Raw genomic sequence first — 14,892 nt, forward strand, 5'->3', positions numbered from 1 at the left:
ATTTTTCAGACCCTTTGGATCCTGTGCTGAGGTTCTTACAACTGGCACTGTAGAAAAATACTTTTTACCTGTTATAGTGAGTTGTTTACGTATTTATACCTCTTTAAAAGGATTGTTCTTTGATAGCATAACCTATTGGTGATTAAAGAAGTATTTAAAGGACCCTAGTCAGCCATACCTTAGTTTTGTTCACATACAAGAGTTTCAGTAATATATTTTATGCAGAGCATGTCTAAACAAGAGATCACTGTGAAACTGCTAAAGGTAACTTAACAGACTTGACATAACATGACTTACAGCAATGCAATAAGATTTTGCTTCATCGTACAGTTTTTATAATTTCGATGGCATCGAAATGGCAGAGGCCTGCTTACTAGGGTCCTTTAAGGGTCAGAAACAAGTTCAGTATGAATCAATCATATTATATAAAGTTCATCAAGTTCATCGTTATATCTCTAATCACTCATGAAGATTGGTCATGAGAAACAAAAGTTAATTATAATGTTCTAATATAAAAGCCAACTAGTCTTTATTGTGACATCAAGGTTGAAAAATGTGTCTCTTTACCCAGTTAAGTATGTTAACCCATTGGTGCCCATGCCCAAACTGGAAATGGCCCTTTGTTCCACTTCTGCCATTTTCATTTTGACCAAAAAGGGCACCACTTAAACTCAATCTCTGCAGGAGCAAATGGTCTTTCAAATGATACCCAGATTCGAGTGATTGGGTCAATCAAACTTAAAACACCCACAAAAATACTTAGAAATTTTATTAAAAAAACTTGTAGGAAAATTTGCCTCAACCATCCTTGGCTCCTTGATGGCAAGAATTTCCTGTTTGGATGATTCTTTCTCAGGAATTCTTAAAAACTACAAGCAGGCCCATTATGTATCATCATTGTGTTTTTATCTAGATGTATCCATTCTAAAGCCTATCTGTTGAGAAGTGTTTGTTGAGGATATATTTTCATCCTTGCAGGATTTTGTACCTTCATTTCTTGAGAACTTAACTGATGATGAACTTAAAAAAGAGGCAAAGAATGAAGCTAAGAATGATGCTCTCTCATCAATTATTAAGGTATTTTTAGTTTTTAATACATTGAGTCCTAACTGTTCAAAACTTGCCTTGATGACCAAGGGTCCTTGTACCAGCTTGTGATGTCATGACGTGTCATCAAAAAGTCCCACAAAGCTTGCCTCAATGAGCATGATGGGATGAAGGTGCTTGCAAGAAACCTATGAATTTTTCTCGTAGAATGAAAGCAAAATTGACAGGTCAGAGGTCAACAAAACAACAATTAAAAGCATGAAAAAAAAAAAAAAAAAAGACAAAAAGCCTGGCATCTCCAAAGCTTGCTGTTTGCACATGCACTGTAAAATGCATGTAGAGTTTGTGGGTTTATTTCCTGGAGTGCTGCCATAGTGACATCTACTGTATTAGGCTGAATTTTAAATATCAAACTTGGGCAAAATTGAATGTTCTTGTTCCTCGATGTTTAAGTGGGAATTTTTCCATTGCAATGGAAGACAAGTCAAAGGTCAACAAAACCACAATAGAAAGTGTGAAAAAGGGGAAAAAAGCCTGGAATCTCCAAAGCTTGCTGTTTGCACATCCACTGTAAAATGCATGTAGAGTTTGTGGGTTTATTTCCTGGAGTGCTATAGTGACAGCTACTGTTTAGGTTGAGCCAAAAATGCATGTACATGTACATAGATCACAAATGGCTGTTGGGTAATTTTCAATTTGACTTGGTTTGGGCAGTAATAATAATTATATTATCTTGAAAGCACTGTAAAATCTATTTTCAGGTGGAGGATCAATAAAAATATTATGTTCATGTTCTTTAAAATCGTTTTGTCCGTACACACATTTACAGTGTTCATATTTTTTATTATTGTGACTGTTCTTATGACTGATGCAAAACATATGCTTGTTTATAGGCTCTTAAAAATCTGGCATTAAGGCTTACATCTAGAGAAGACATTGCCAAACAACTGGAAACATTTAAACTTAAAATGATTCTCAGGTTGGTTGGAAGACAAGTGTCCTTGTTTCTGCTTAAGTTGATTAATACAGTAAAATTGTCTGACATTTCTATTCATTTGCTCCTCCCCCCAGATTACTTCAAATTTCTTCATTCAATGGAAAGATGAATGCATTAAATGAGGTAACAAAATGTAAATAAATTTTCCTGTACAAAAACTTTAAAAAGAACAGAAGATCTAGTTCTAAGAACATTAAAAATACCAAATAAGTCCAATAGAGCTTTAATATCTCCTCATATAGACCCTCCTCTTGGGAACTTTCTAGGCCTTTGAACTCCCCCACCCCCTATAAAAAAGGATTGTTATAGAAGTAGAAGTCTATGAAAACCTCTACATGTATGTCATTAATCCAAAATCATGGCACAGTATAAGAGCATGAAAATGTAGCACACACACACACACACACAGGAGTTTCCATTTAACAGCTACAATAAGAAGCCAGCCCTTGTGGCTGGCAATTCCTGTCAAACCAGCAATGCGTGAATGCTTAGGCACATGTCATACTGACAATACTGCCCGGCGGGGGGGGGACTCCCATATGAAACGGACGGGGATGCTCGTCGGAAATTTTGAAAAGAACCCCTAAAAGAGACCAATCTGGGTGTGGCTCAAGCCTTTCTTGACCCCTAAAAGATACCAAAAAACTAAGAATGGAGTTTATATTTGTATATTTCTTCGTGTGTAACCCTAAACGAGACCATTATGGCTAAAAATATTGGCGTTTTGGGCGTTTTTTCCCGGAACACCCTAAGCGAGACCAAAAGTCCAAAATTTACACCCCTAAGCGAGACGACGAGCATCCCCGTCACTTTCATATGCGAGCCCCCCCGTGGGCAATACTGTGAAAAAGGGGAGACGCCTGCAAAACACCAGCCAGCTTTTGAAAAGAGCCCATGGAATATTGTTGCTCATGCCCACTTGTCAAAAACTACTGACAGCAGGGTGATCACTCTTGACGTTAACTCAATTAAATGTCATTAATGTTAATCAATCAAAATGTGAATGTTGTTTGACAGATAAATAAAGTTATTACTGGTGTATCTTACTTCACTCACCGTCACACTGTAACAGAAGAAGAAGAATGGCTGACAGCTGACCGAATGGCTGTGAGTACAATAATCAGCTTGTTAACTGAGCAGGAGGTCTGTAAGGGAGAATTTTGACTGGTGTCAAGATTCACAATTAATACAGACTGACTAAACTCAGTATGGTATTAGTATGGTATTATTAGACAAAAAAGTCAATGTGTCTGTCATCCTGATTCCCAAAGCCTGAAATCTATTTGATCTGTACCAAGGATCAATACATCTGGCCAGACCCGATTCTTGAGGGCTAGCAGAGTACTTATTCTGTATTTTTAGCCTTATGGCCCTATTCTACCAGTGGAGAGTTAGGATTGATCTGATGATGATAAATTTTTTACCCAATCAGATTCGTCATATTTGACAATGAGTCTGTGAATTCTGGTCTTGAAGGTAGCCAGAGGTCTGGATTTTTTGCACAGACCATATGGATTGCAGGCTCCCGGGACTAGAGTGTGTTTCTGAATTTTTGTCTGTTGCTTAAACAGCTGGAGCAGTCTAGTTGACAGTCGAGATAGAAAAAAAAAAACTAAACCACAATCAATATTGATTTAGCCAATTGAATTCAGAAATTTACTAGTTTCTAGCCGTTGTGAGATATATAATAAGTAATCGATATTAATAGGGTATACCTATTCAGAACTGAGACTCTTTGGTTGTCAGTTGTGTCGGTTGTTTGAGCGAGTCACAGTGTCCTAATGGTTAGTGTATTGGACAGGGGAGTAGGAAGGTAGGTTTTGACCTTAAATTTAGGGCTTGTGTTATGCAAGATACTAAACTCTTGTAGTACCTCTTGTTACTCAGAAATATGAGTTAGTATCATTAAAAGTTGTTTGTCCAGCAGGTTAACTGGATAACTGAATATAGGCCTTTTTTCAAGCCCTGAAAGGCCTGGCCAGATTTCTTTTTGCCAGGCATATAAATTATTAACCGTGCGAAGCCGGTTCATAATCTGGCTGGCATTTTTTTGTCGTTTTTATTTTTTGTCGGTAAATCGTTCCAGACCCACGCGGCCCAGCCAGCTCCTTTGTCACGGTCACGCAAGATTTGATGACCGCTTGGACATGTCCAAGCTATTTAATAAATAAAAACTACCACTATGTCAGACCCATGCCACGCGATCGATCGCCTGTAGATATAAATAATCATTCACCTATTTTAAAAATATTTACGAACACTCTGCGCTCTGTGTGAAATAGTTATTTTTGAGTTATTTAGGCGTTTGGCTCGGAGCGAGTACAAGTCGTACAATTTACACGAAATGTGTAGAATATTGCAAAAACAATGACTTGTTTTTGGGATATTCAAATTTTTGTTTTGAGTTTATTCTGGGAATCGAAACGTATATTGCAAGCTCAGCAAGAATGTGTCAAGGGATTCACGTCATCGCGCCAGGGGAATTACCTGCGCAAGCAAGTATGCTCTATTTACCCCTTATTCGAGAAAGGTTGTCGGAAAGACTACTATTTATTTTGGCGTGAAATGGACTTGTTTTAATGCCATTCATGAACTGGTTTGGTTTTATTGTATTGAAAAAAAATAAATATTTGCATGCGTAAGCAGGCATTTCTCCGGCCAGGCATGCTGAAATTCATGTCACGCACACTTCGTGACTGACGCAAACACGACTTGTGTGTTTCTCAAGTGACTGCTTTTCTATAGATTTTTTACTGTGCAGCGCCGCGACTTTCTAGCCGAAGAACTGAATAGACTAGACGACTTTCATAAAATTTGAAAGTTATGACGCATTTTTTAGTAAAAGTCGGTAACAGGATTTTTCTTAAGTAATTTGACCTGCTGAAAACGAAAATGCTTGTTACCAAAAATTCTTTTGCGATCTTCAGTCTGAAAATGACGTCACAAAAAGGGCACCTAAAATGACGTCATTGCACCGTTAACCCTAACCGTAACTTCCAGAATATTAAAGCAATCACAATGAAACTTAGAGGATATATAGTTTGTCCGAAAATCTATCTTTTGTTATACGTCACGTGGGATGATTACGTCACATCACCTGACAATTACATCATAATGTCAAAACAGGTGCCATTTTGGATCCGCCATCTTGAATTTCAAATTTTTTTCCAAAACGTCAGAAAATCGCCCAAAATTCACTGAAAAGTACTCAAAATAAATAAAACGGTGCAAAACAAAAAACCTAAAAAGATTTTGTGTTTTATTAATTTCATTAACAGAACACAAAAATCACAAATTTTGGAAAACATTCCTGTCAAAATGCCATTGCCATTGTAATGTCAAGTTCCCCAAACAACAACCTATCCTACCAAATTATTCCCAGATAAATTTTAGATAAACTCGCAAAGTTGGCAGCGTTCGGTTAAATCTTGAAAAAGTTATAAGCGTTCAAAGTTAGCGCGGTTACTTCCCCCTCCCACCTTCCCCTACCGGTCTGGATAGGGTTAACTTTGTGGATAAAAATAGGTTCTAAGCCGTATGCACTGTATTTGCATCTTTTTATACCAAATAAATTGCCTCCAACCTAGTTCCTTCTTTTTTTTAGAATAGGCCACAGAAAGCATTCCAGGCAACCTGTGGCGTCATGTAATGACGCCACAGATAGCTTGCCATTTCACTACACAGCGACAGGATAATTGAAATTCTGAATGAAAATTATAATAAATACTGTCGACTTTATAGGCTGTTCAACTGTGGCTAAAATTTAAAGAAACAACTGAGATCTATACCTTTACCGTTATGGAATCTTCGTTGGGTCTATAAAAAGGAACGGTTTCATTTAAAAAATACGAACACATTCCTTGGACGTTTCGCTATTAGGAAATCGTCATTTACATCTTTGCCTTATACTTATTCATATTGGCGGTGTTTTTGCTTCAAATGTATCTTAGAAGAAATAAAAGTACTGAACAACCAGCTTTATAGGCAATGAAAATCAAGTTATCGAAAGTTGGAGCGTTATTCTTGTGCATCGTGTCCCAGAATTTCATCTTTGACGATTCATCTTGCTCCTGTCAAGACACAGTTTCCAACCTTTTGCACCACAAATTCTCTCTCCTGTTTTTGCTTTTTTGACCAAGCTCTTTGGTATTTAACAGCGACAGATCGTTCGTGGCAATGCTATAAAGTCAGGTTTGATTTTCTGGTGGCGAAAATAATACTTTTTTTAGGAAAGGCGAGCAATAAAGATTAATCCTGCTTGCCCCAATCTTTCCTACCAGGAGTAGACTTGTTGCGGGAAAACTTCTTGGCTCAATCCAAACATTGTGTGTGTAATTTCAGCAATCTGTGACAGGGGATTATAGAACAGTGCCGCTCTACTCAATGCTGAGTACTTCTTGGATATGTCCACGATCCCTCTTGCTCTTTTCCCTATCCCATTTAGCCATTCAAGACTGTGATCAGCACTGACCTGGCTGAATTTGCTTGTATTCCATTTGAAAAGGAAGTTTCCCTTCATATGGCAACATCGGGCGGAAACTTGCAAGTACAGATGCCATATCCCCTCTCTATGAGCCCGTGTGAGAATTAAGAGGATAGAGTCCATTTCCATGTAGTTCCAACAAAACGTGAAATTGACCTTTTCTTCGGATCTTTGTGTTACAAATTCGTCGTCAAGGGCATATTTTTCTTTTCCAAAATTTGTAATTTTTGTGTTCTATTAATGAAATTAAGTTAACATTAATGCAATTATTTTCACCTTTTTATTTTTTTGCAACGTTTTATTTATTTTGAGTACTTTTTTTAGTAATTTTGGGCGATTTTCTGACGTTCGTTGAAAAATTAAGAAAATCCAAGATGGCGGATCCAAGATGGCGCCTGTTTTGAAATTATGATGCAATTGTCACGTGATGTGACGTAACTATTACACATGACGTATTACAAAAAACAGATTTTTGGACATACTATGTATCCTCTAAATTTCATTGTGATTGCTTTAATATTCAGGAAGTTACGGATAGGGTTAACGGTGTAATGACGTCATCTTAGGTGTCTTTATTTGTGACGTCATTTTGAGACTGAAGATCGCAAAAAAAAATTTGGTAACAAGCATTTTCGTTTTCAGCAGGTAAAATTACTTAAGAAAACTACTGTTACCAACTTTTACTAAAAAATGCCCCTTGATTTATCTGAGAATGACTTTACGCAAATACCGACTAGTCTAGAAAGAGGTGGTCAAACACTAACAGCACGGTTATAAACTGCTTGCAGATTCTTGTTACTAGTTAGCCCATCATTATGAATTTCTTTTTTGTTGCAGGAGTGGATCCAGAAAAATGGTGTCCTTTCTATTGTGTTAAGAGATAATCTTCATCAACCACAGGTACTTGAACTAATATGCACACTGACATAATATGTTAATGCCTAAGTATTAAAATTCTAAGTTTTGCATGAAAGTTTTATGGGGCATAAAACTAGTGCTCCACTTATTATAATAAGCACTTAAGCATTTTTTTATTGTTTAAGTGTTGCATAATTATGATGATTGTAGGCTGTACCAAACAGTAAATGGAACATTAAAATTTAACAAAAAAAGTTTAATGTTGGGCTCTTTTACTCTCTCAAAACTACAGTAACCCTCCTTAATAATAATAATAATAATAATAATAATAATAATAATAATAATAATAATAATAATAATAATAATAATAATAATAATAAAACATTTTTATAGCGCCTATCCAGGTCTGCTCTAGGTGCTTTACAAATCTATAAATGCTTAATGCTTTTTGATCCCCTTATGCATATCTGGTGGAGATACAATGTAGGATTATCTTGTTATCTTTTGGCATTCAACCATTAGTTTTCCTGGTTTACAGTATTTTTTTTTGCTTTACAGTATGTTGAAAAACTGGAAAAAATTTTGCGGTTTGTTATAAAGGAGAAAGCCTTGTCCTTAGAGGATTTAGACAGCATTTGGGCTGCTCAGGTCTGTATGGCAGAGTTACATGGCCAATACACCTACATTGACTCAAGCCATCCATAAGCATTGACAAGTAGACTTAGCAGTAGTTAAGTTGCAAATCACATCAGAGGTGAAAATCCCAATTGGAAGCATTTACCAGAATTATAACTCATGGCCATTGGGGGGCTTAAAATGTTGATGGCTCGTGACTCAATAGAGTGGTTGTGACTTGTTCTGACATAGGTGATATGTACTTAAGATGACTTGACTCTATGTGGATGTTTTTTTGACAACCCTCATGGCAAAATGATATACATGTCATTGAAAGCCTAGTACTTAATTCATTTTGTTTACATAATAGTTATTGTAGTTATTGATTAATTTTTGTTAATAAGCCTTGATTTAGTACACAAAAGAGTTTTGACACAAAAGAGTTTTTTAACTGCACGTCACTGTACCATTAATATCATTTAACTTTCACATAAAAAAGTGTATAAGACAAGCTGATTTACTTGATTGTTAACTGTTTCTTTTGATTTTCACTTGAAGGCTGGAAAACATGATGCAATTGTAAAGAATGTCCATGATCTGTTGGCCAAATTAGCCTGGGATTTTTCCGCTGATCAACTTGATCATCTCTTCTCTTGCTTTCAGGTGTGCTACTAGAATTTACAGCCACAAGGGCACAAATAATATTGTTGAAAAAGTTTGCTTTCAGTCACACTGTAATAATTTGAGTTTTTCTACATTCCAATGAAACCCCGCCACAGAAAGAATGTTTTTATTCATATTAAAACAATAAACGTCTAAAGTATGATTACTACTAGTATTATACAGCTTACCACATGGGATATGCAGTGGCCCAGTGGTTAGTGCGCTGGACTCTGGATGAAGCAATCCAGGTTTAAGCCCCGGGCGGGGTCATTGTGATGTGTTCTTGGGCAAGGCACTTTACTCTCAAGGTGTATCTCTTTACTCAAGTCTATAAATGGGTACCAGTGAATTCAGTGCTGGGGGATAACCCTGTGATAGACTAGCATCACATCCAGGGGGGAGGAAAAATACTTCTAGACACTTCATGCTACTGAAACTGGGGTAAGCTCCAGCCTGATGGGCCACAAGGCTTGAATCCAGTCTTTATCTTATTATACATCTGAAATCTTATTTTATTTTATTTTACAGGAAAGTTGGACAAATGCTAGTAAGAAACAGAGAGAAAAACTACTGGAGTTAATACGACGCCTGGCTGAAGATGACAAAGAAGGTGTCATGGCACATAAGGTGGGCATTCTATGCTTCAGGTTGTAGTAGATATCATTATTCATTATTTATTATATGGCTAGTGCTTGTAGCCGATATAACGTGCGCTCTGATTGGCTAAGTGCAAGGGCATTATTCTCCCGTAATGCCCACGGGCTGATTACGGATTATGCAAATTAGAAAAAAAAACAAAACAAAATGTATTTCAAAGACCACATTGTTTTTTTTTCTTAAAATTGCTGCCGCCTTAGAAGACGACGAGTGAAAATGAACACTCTGAGAGTGAATTGTCTTACCATAACGAGCTTGAATTATAGGAAAACAGTGAAGGCACAGCATTAAAATTAATTACGAACGAGTTGGTGCCGGACAGAGCAAAGGAAAAAGCCAAGAAGAAACTGAAACTTTCATCAAAGAGCAAAAATAATTAAAACAAACTGCCCAAGAAAACAGCCAGTGACATGAAAACATTTTAACGTTATTTGTCGTCAATAAATAGGGGGAGTGTAGAAATTTTGGACTTACTAGCTGGTGATCACTTTTTAGCAAAGTTTCTCAATTGAGATGTCCGCAAAAACATCCATATCAAAATTAATGGCGATGCGTACAAACCTGATACGCTGTCGGGTTAACGATTACAGCGAAGCATTCAGTCGCTCCTTTCTGATAGCAAATCTTCATTCAACATTCTTCTAGATAAGGAATTTGAGATGTCTCGTAAAGTTCTCGCAGTTAGCCGGCGGTAGCATCAACAAATTCCCTTGCTGTAACACAAGCAAGTTTACTCCAGCTTCACTAGCCTCCAGGGGCAAACATCAGCAGCATTTCTGATTGCCAGTTTCAGATCTTCAACGGCCCAGTAAAAAAAAAATTCTGCGGTTTGAAACACTTCTCTGTCTGCATTGACGTTTGTTTGGCCGTTGATTCTTGAAAATGTCGACATAATTTACCTTGCCAAATTGTAACACAACTATAAATAACTTGTTTGGTTGACTTTTTACGACTGTATAGTAATCATTCGTCTCGAGTAAATTTATTTTTTGACCGAGTACAGTACACGTTTGTTCACCTGACTTGTGCGGTTTAAATGAATGAACAGACAAGCGCGTGCAACACCGGATGTGAAGTGATCATTTCCGCTTGAATTCGTTATTTTTAAAGCCACATAATAAACAACTTATTAACCTCGAGCGTTTGGTCTTTACAGGAAAATCTCAAACCTCAGCCTTGCTGCATTGACCTCGCTATCGCTCGGTCAATACTGCAAGGCCTCTGAGATTTTCCCATAAAGACCTCACTTTCGGTTAATAAGTAGTTAAAAATGCCAAATGAATCTAACAAGCATTCTCATTGTTTGCTGTATAAGGGTGCAGAGCATGCAGCTTGCAAGTACTCACCCCATTAACTGCTGTTTTGTGTGCATTTACAATATACCTAATCATAACAGATCTCGCTCTTTTCACGAACTAAGGAGAAGTTTCGAGATTTTAATAGCACATCTCTATCACAAAACTAATATGGTAACAAGACCTCAAGTTGTGCTTGCATGTTTTTACTTATAAGAGATTCAAACGTTTTCGAAAAAAAAATAGAATTTGTAACAAAAATGCTGAACATATTTAAATTTAAAATTAAAATTAAAAAAAAATTGCCCCCATTTTTCACACTACACTATTTTCATGCTCTCGTGACTTCCTTGCAAGCTTTTTAACGAAACAAAGCACGATAGCTGGAGTGAGTAATCCTGTGATGACTGTCATATTCTTACTATTATTAATGATTTTGTTGTAGGTGTTAGGATTGCTGTGGAACCTAGCTCATAGTGAAGATGTCCCAACTGACATTATGGACTTAGCTCTTAGTGCACATATCAAGATTCTGGACTACAGTTGCTCACAGGTAATTCAGTAATGTTTTATGCTGCGGCTTGTCCTACATACTAGCAAGGTAACAGTCATACAGGCTTTAAGGGTTTGTGTAAGCTTTGAGTCACGTACAAATCGTACACTTGTAAATGTTTGTTGTGTTTTACAGGACCGTGACTCTCAAAAAACAGAATGGATTGATCGGTGTATAGAAGAGCTACGTAGTGATACCTGGGTTTTACCAGCACTCAAGCAAATTAAAGAAATCTGTTCTCTTTTTTATGAGGTATAACAATAAAACTAAAACTGCTGGAGCAATCTGTGGTCATAGCTTAAAATATAAAAATGTTTAACAGATCTAAAAATATAAAAGGATACTCTAAATTTTTGATCGCCTTCTGCGGTCTTCTTCAGAGAATGATGCGGTCTTCTTCAGATTCTCTCAGGAAGACCACAGAAGGCGATCGAAAATTTAGAGTATCCTTTTATATTTTTAGATCTGTTTTAAGAGGAAATCCGCCAGGACTTCGAGTAGTTATTGGACAAAATTATGTACCAAAACTATTTACACCTGATTGCAAGCTTTTGTGTTGCTGCTTCAAATATCTTATCGAAAGAAATCTTTTCTAACAACACCACACATCGAAAACACATTTTGAAGTTCCGCTGAATTCCACTGAATCGCTTAAGACGAATTTAAAAAATGGCTACACGTGAGATTTTGCCCATACCTTGAAAACTTTGAAATTCATTTTCTCAGACTCTGATAAGAAATTGTTGTTGGTGTTATCACGGATAATTACTTACATCTTTATCTTTTATTAAGGGTAGGAAATAACGCAATAGGATTTAAATTATTCTGGAAATTGATTTTTGTCCAACTTTAATAAATATTACTCGACTTCCTAGTGGATTCCGTCTTAAACATTTTTATATTTTAAACAATAAAACTGTTGTTATTTATTATAAGTTTGATAGCTGATAAAACCTTACTTTTGGAATCCCCACTACATTCTATTTCTAGCATGAAAATTAAAAAAAAAACACATTGCATATCTTTTTGGGATTTTACTAATAATGGTGGAGCCCTCCACCATTTGGCCACACTCCTCTTTGAAAAACAGGTCATAATTTTATTTTGTGTTTTGCTTAAATGCAATGGCTATTAAGGTCGCGGGGGACACCTTAGGCTCATCATTATGCATTTATTTAAAGCGTATGCACGAAGTAAAACGACTCACATCGACAACTTTACGAGATATTTATGACTGGAGAAAAATATGGGCGCGTGCGCGTGATTTGTAAAAAATCCCTGTTTCTTTGATATTTTAACCAATTTAAAACAACACCTAGCGATATACGTTCATATAGATTGTAGGAAGTCTTTGAGCTTATTTTTATTTAAATTTTACTATTTATGCAACTAGTGTACTCAGAGTAATCACAAAAATATTCGGCATAAACAATCGTGTCCTTTTTGAAAACGCATTGTTCTCACCATAAAAGCGTGGAATATAATTACCATAATTACATCTCTCCTTGGCAAAATGATCGTATTTAGGTCGGGACACGTTCGGAAATCTCAAAGTTTGGACTTTCCGACAATTTTGTGGCAGAGAATACAGCGCGGATACAGAACTTCATGACTTGCCACTGCAGATAGGTAAACTATAAATACTGTAGTGTGTCATAACAGAAGCGGAATTTTAAAAGAGCGCTTTTAGAAAGAGGTAGAAGACATTAATTTCAAATTTGCGCACTTAAACCGCCATAACTTGCTGGCAAACTTTAAATTAAAAAATCCGCTTCTGTTATGACACTCTAGAGGTATTGACTGATTAGTTTTTGTTAAAATCGCAGTGTGCTGTCTTCTACTCGTTCCGCAAACTCTGCCACAAAATCATGTTTTTCCCAATTTGGCGCTAACGAGGCTATAACATCGCCGTAAAATGCAATCTACCAAATAAAAGATGACATTCACAATCTTTCATCATTTCGTTATGTCTCTGTAAATTTTGAGCTTAATCGCACCCATAACAGCCGAGAAATAAGCGTTTTAAAAAATGCAGGTCAAGCAAAATTTCCCTTCATGAATTTATTCATGCTGTTGGTATTCCCCGCGACCTTAATGGCCTGTAACTACCAAAACCTCTTTTGGTTGTATTAAGGTCGCACAGGACCCTTGCTCATTAATAAATTCGTTAGCCAAAATAATTTCTTGAGGGGGTGTTATTTTTATAAATATTGGTGATAGATTTGAAGCACAAATCACAGCAGTAGATCGTAGATCCAGACAGGTAGTCCAGAATTTTTGTAGAATATCAATGTTTTAACTCATTAACTTAATAGTAATGTTAAGTGCTGGAAATAACCTGCCAATGGAAAATAACCCATGTTATACTGCAGTACTTTTTGTATTTGTTTATTTGTACTATTATTTTTTAATTTTAAGGCTCCTCAAAACTACTCACATACTCAACGTAACCCTCATGTGTACTACCGACATGAAGTTATAAATCAGCTGCAGCAGACTCACTCTCTGGTCACAATAGTGGCTGATAATTTGGCAAGCTACATGCAAAGAGTGCACACACTGCTTGAAGGTAAGACCAGATGGAAACTTTTGTTCAGTGGCCCTACCTGGAGTATTAGACTTCACTTGTCAAAGCTTGGGTTGCAAAGACACATATATATAACCCCCTATAGGGCTGCAATAATATTATTTTCTCACAATACGATACACACCTTGATACAAGCGCCGCCATACGATACACAATACGATACACACCTTGATACAAGCGCCGCCATACGATACACAATACGATACACACCTTGATACAAGCGCCGCCATACAATACACAATACGATACACACCTTGATACAAGCGCCGCCATACGATACACAATACGATACACACCTTGATACAAGCGCCGCCATACAATACACAATACGATACACACCTTGATACAAGCGCCGCCATACGATACACAATACGATACACACCTTGATACAAGCGCCGCCATACGATACACAATACGATACACACCTTGATACAAGCGCCGCCATACAATACACAATACGATACACACCTTGATACAAGCGCCGCCATACGATACACAATACGATACACACCTTGATACAAGCGCCGCCATACAATACACAATACGATACACACCTTGATACAAGCGCCGCCATACGATACACAATACGATACACACCTTGATACAAGCGCCGCCATACGATACACAATACGATACACACCTTGATACAAGCACCGCCATACAATACACAATACGATACACACCTTGATACAAGCGCCGCCATACAATACACAATACGATACACACCTTGATACAAGCGCCGCCATACGATACACAATACGATACACACCTTGATACAAGCGCCGCCATACGATACACAATACGATACACACCTTGATACAAGCGCCGCCATACAATACACAATACGATACACACCTTGATACAAGCGCCGCCATACGATACACAATACGATACACACCTTGATACAAGCGCCGCCATACGATACACAATACAATACACACCTTGATACAAGCGCCGCCATACGATACACAATACGATACACACCTTGATACAAGCGCCGCCATACAATACACAATACGATACACACCTTGATACAAGCGCCGCCATACGATACACAATACGATACACACCTTGATACAAGCGCCGCCATACAATACACAATACGATACACACCTTGATACAAGCGCCGCCATACAA

General features: G+C 37.2%; 1 protein-coding gene across 2 annotated transcripts in view; it reads left to right on the forward strand.

The window, feature by feature from the left end:
* LOC144662186 (ubiquitin carboxyl-terminal hydrolase 9X-like) overlaps window positions 1–14,892 on the forward strand; it is an 82,269-nt gene that overhangs the window by 26,288 nt on the left and 41,089 nt on the right. For both annotated transcript variants that reach the window (XM_078522943.1, XM_078522944.1), the window contains exons 8-19: window positions 10–76; window positions 979–1,077; window positions 1,941–2,026; window positions 2,119–2,167; window positions 3,062–3,151; window positions 7,365–7,427; window positions 7,944–8,033; window positions 8,559–8,663; window positions 9,192–9,290; window positions 11,061–11,168; window positions 11,304–11,420; window positions 13,587–13,737. In XM_078522943.1, coding sequence (XP_078379069.1) covers window positions 10–76; window positions 979–1,077; window positions 1,941–2,026; window positions 2,119–2,167; window positions 3,062–3,151; window positions 7,365–7,427; window positions 7,944–8,033; window positions 8,559–8,663; window positions 9,192–9,290; window positions 11,061–11,168; window positions 11,304–11,420; window positions 13,587–13,737 — 1,124 coding nt within the window. The remainder of the gene's footprint in view (window positions 1–9; window positions 77–978; window positions 1,078–1,940; window positions 2,027–2,118; window positions 2,168–3,061; window positions 3,152–7,364; window positions 7,428–7,943; window positions 8,034–8,558; window positions 8,664–9,191; window positions 9,291–11,060; window positions 11,169–11,303; window positions 11,421–13,586; window positions 13,738–14,892) is intronic.

The sequence above is a fragment of the Oculina patagonica genome, chromosome 8, assembly GCF_052425735.1.
Source record: "Oculina patagonica isolate OP01 chromosome 8, crgOcupat, whole genome shotgun sequence".
NCBI classification, from domain to species: Eukaryota; Metazoa; Cnidaria; class Anthozoa; order Scleractinia; family Oculinidae; genus Oculina; species Oculina patagonica.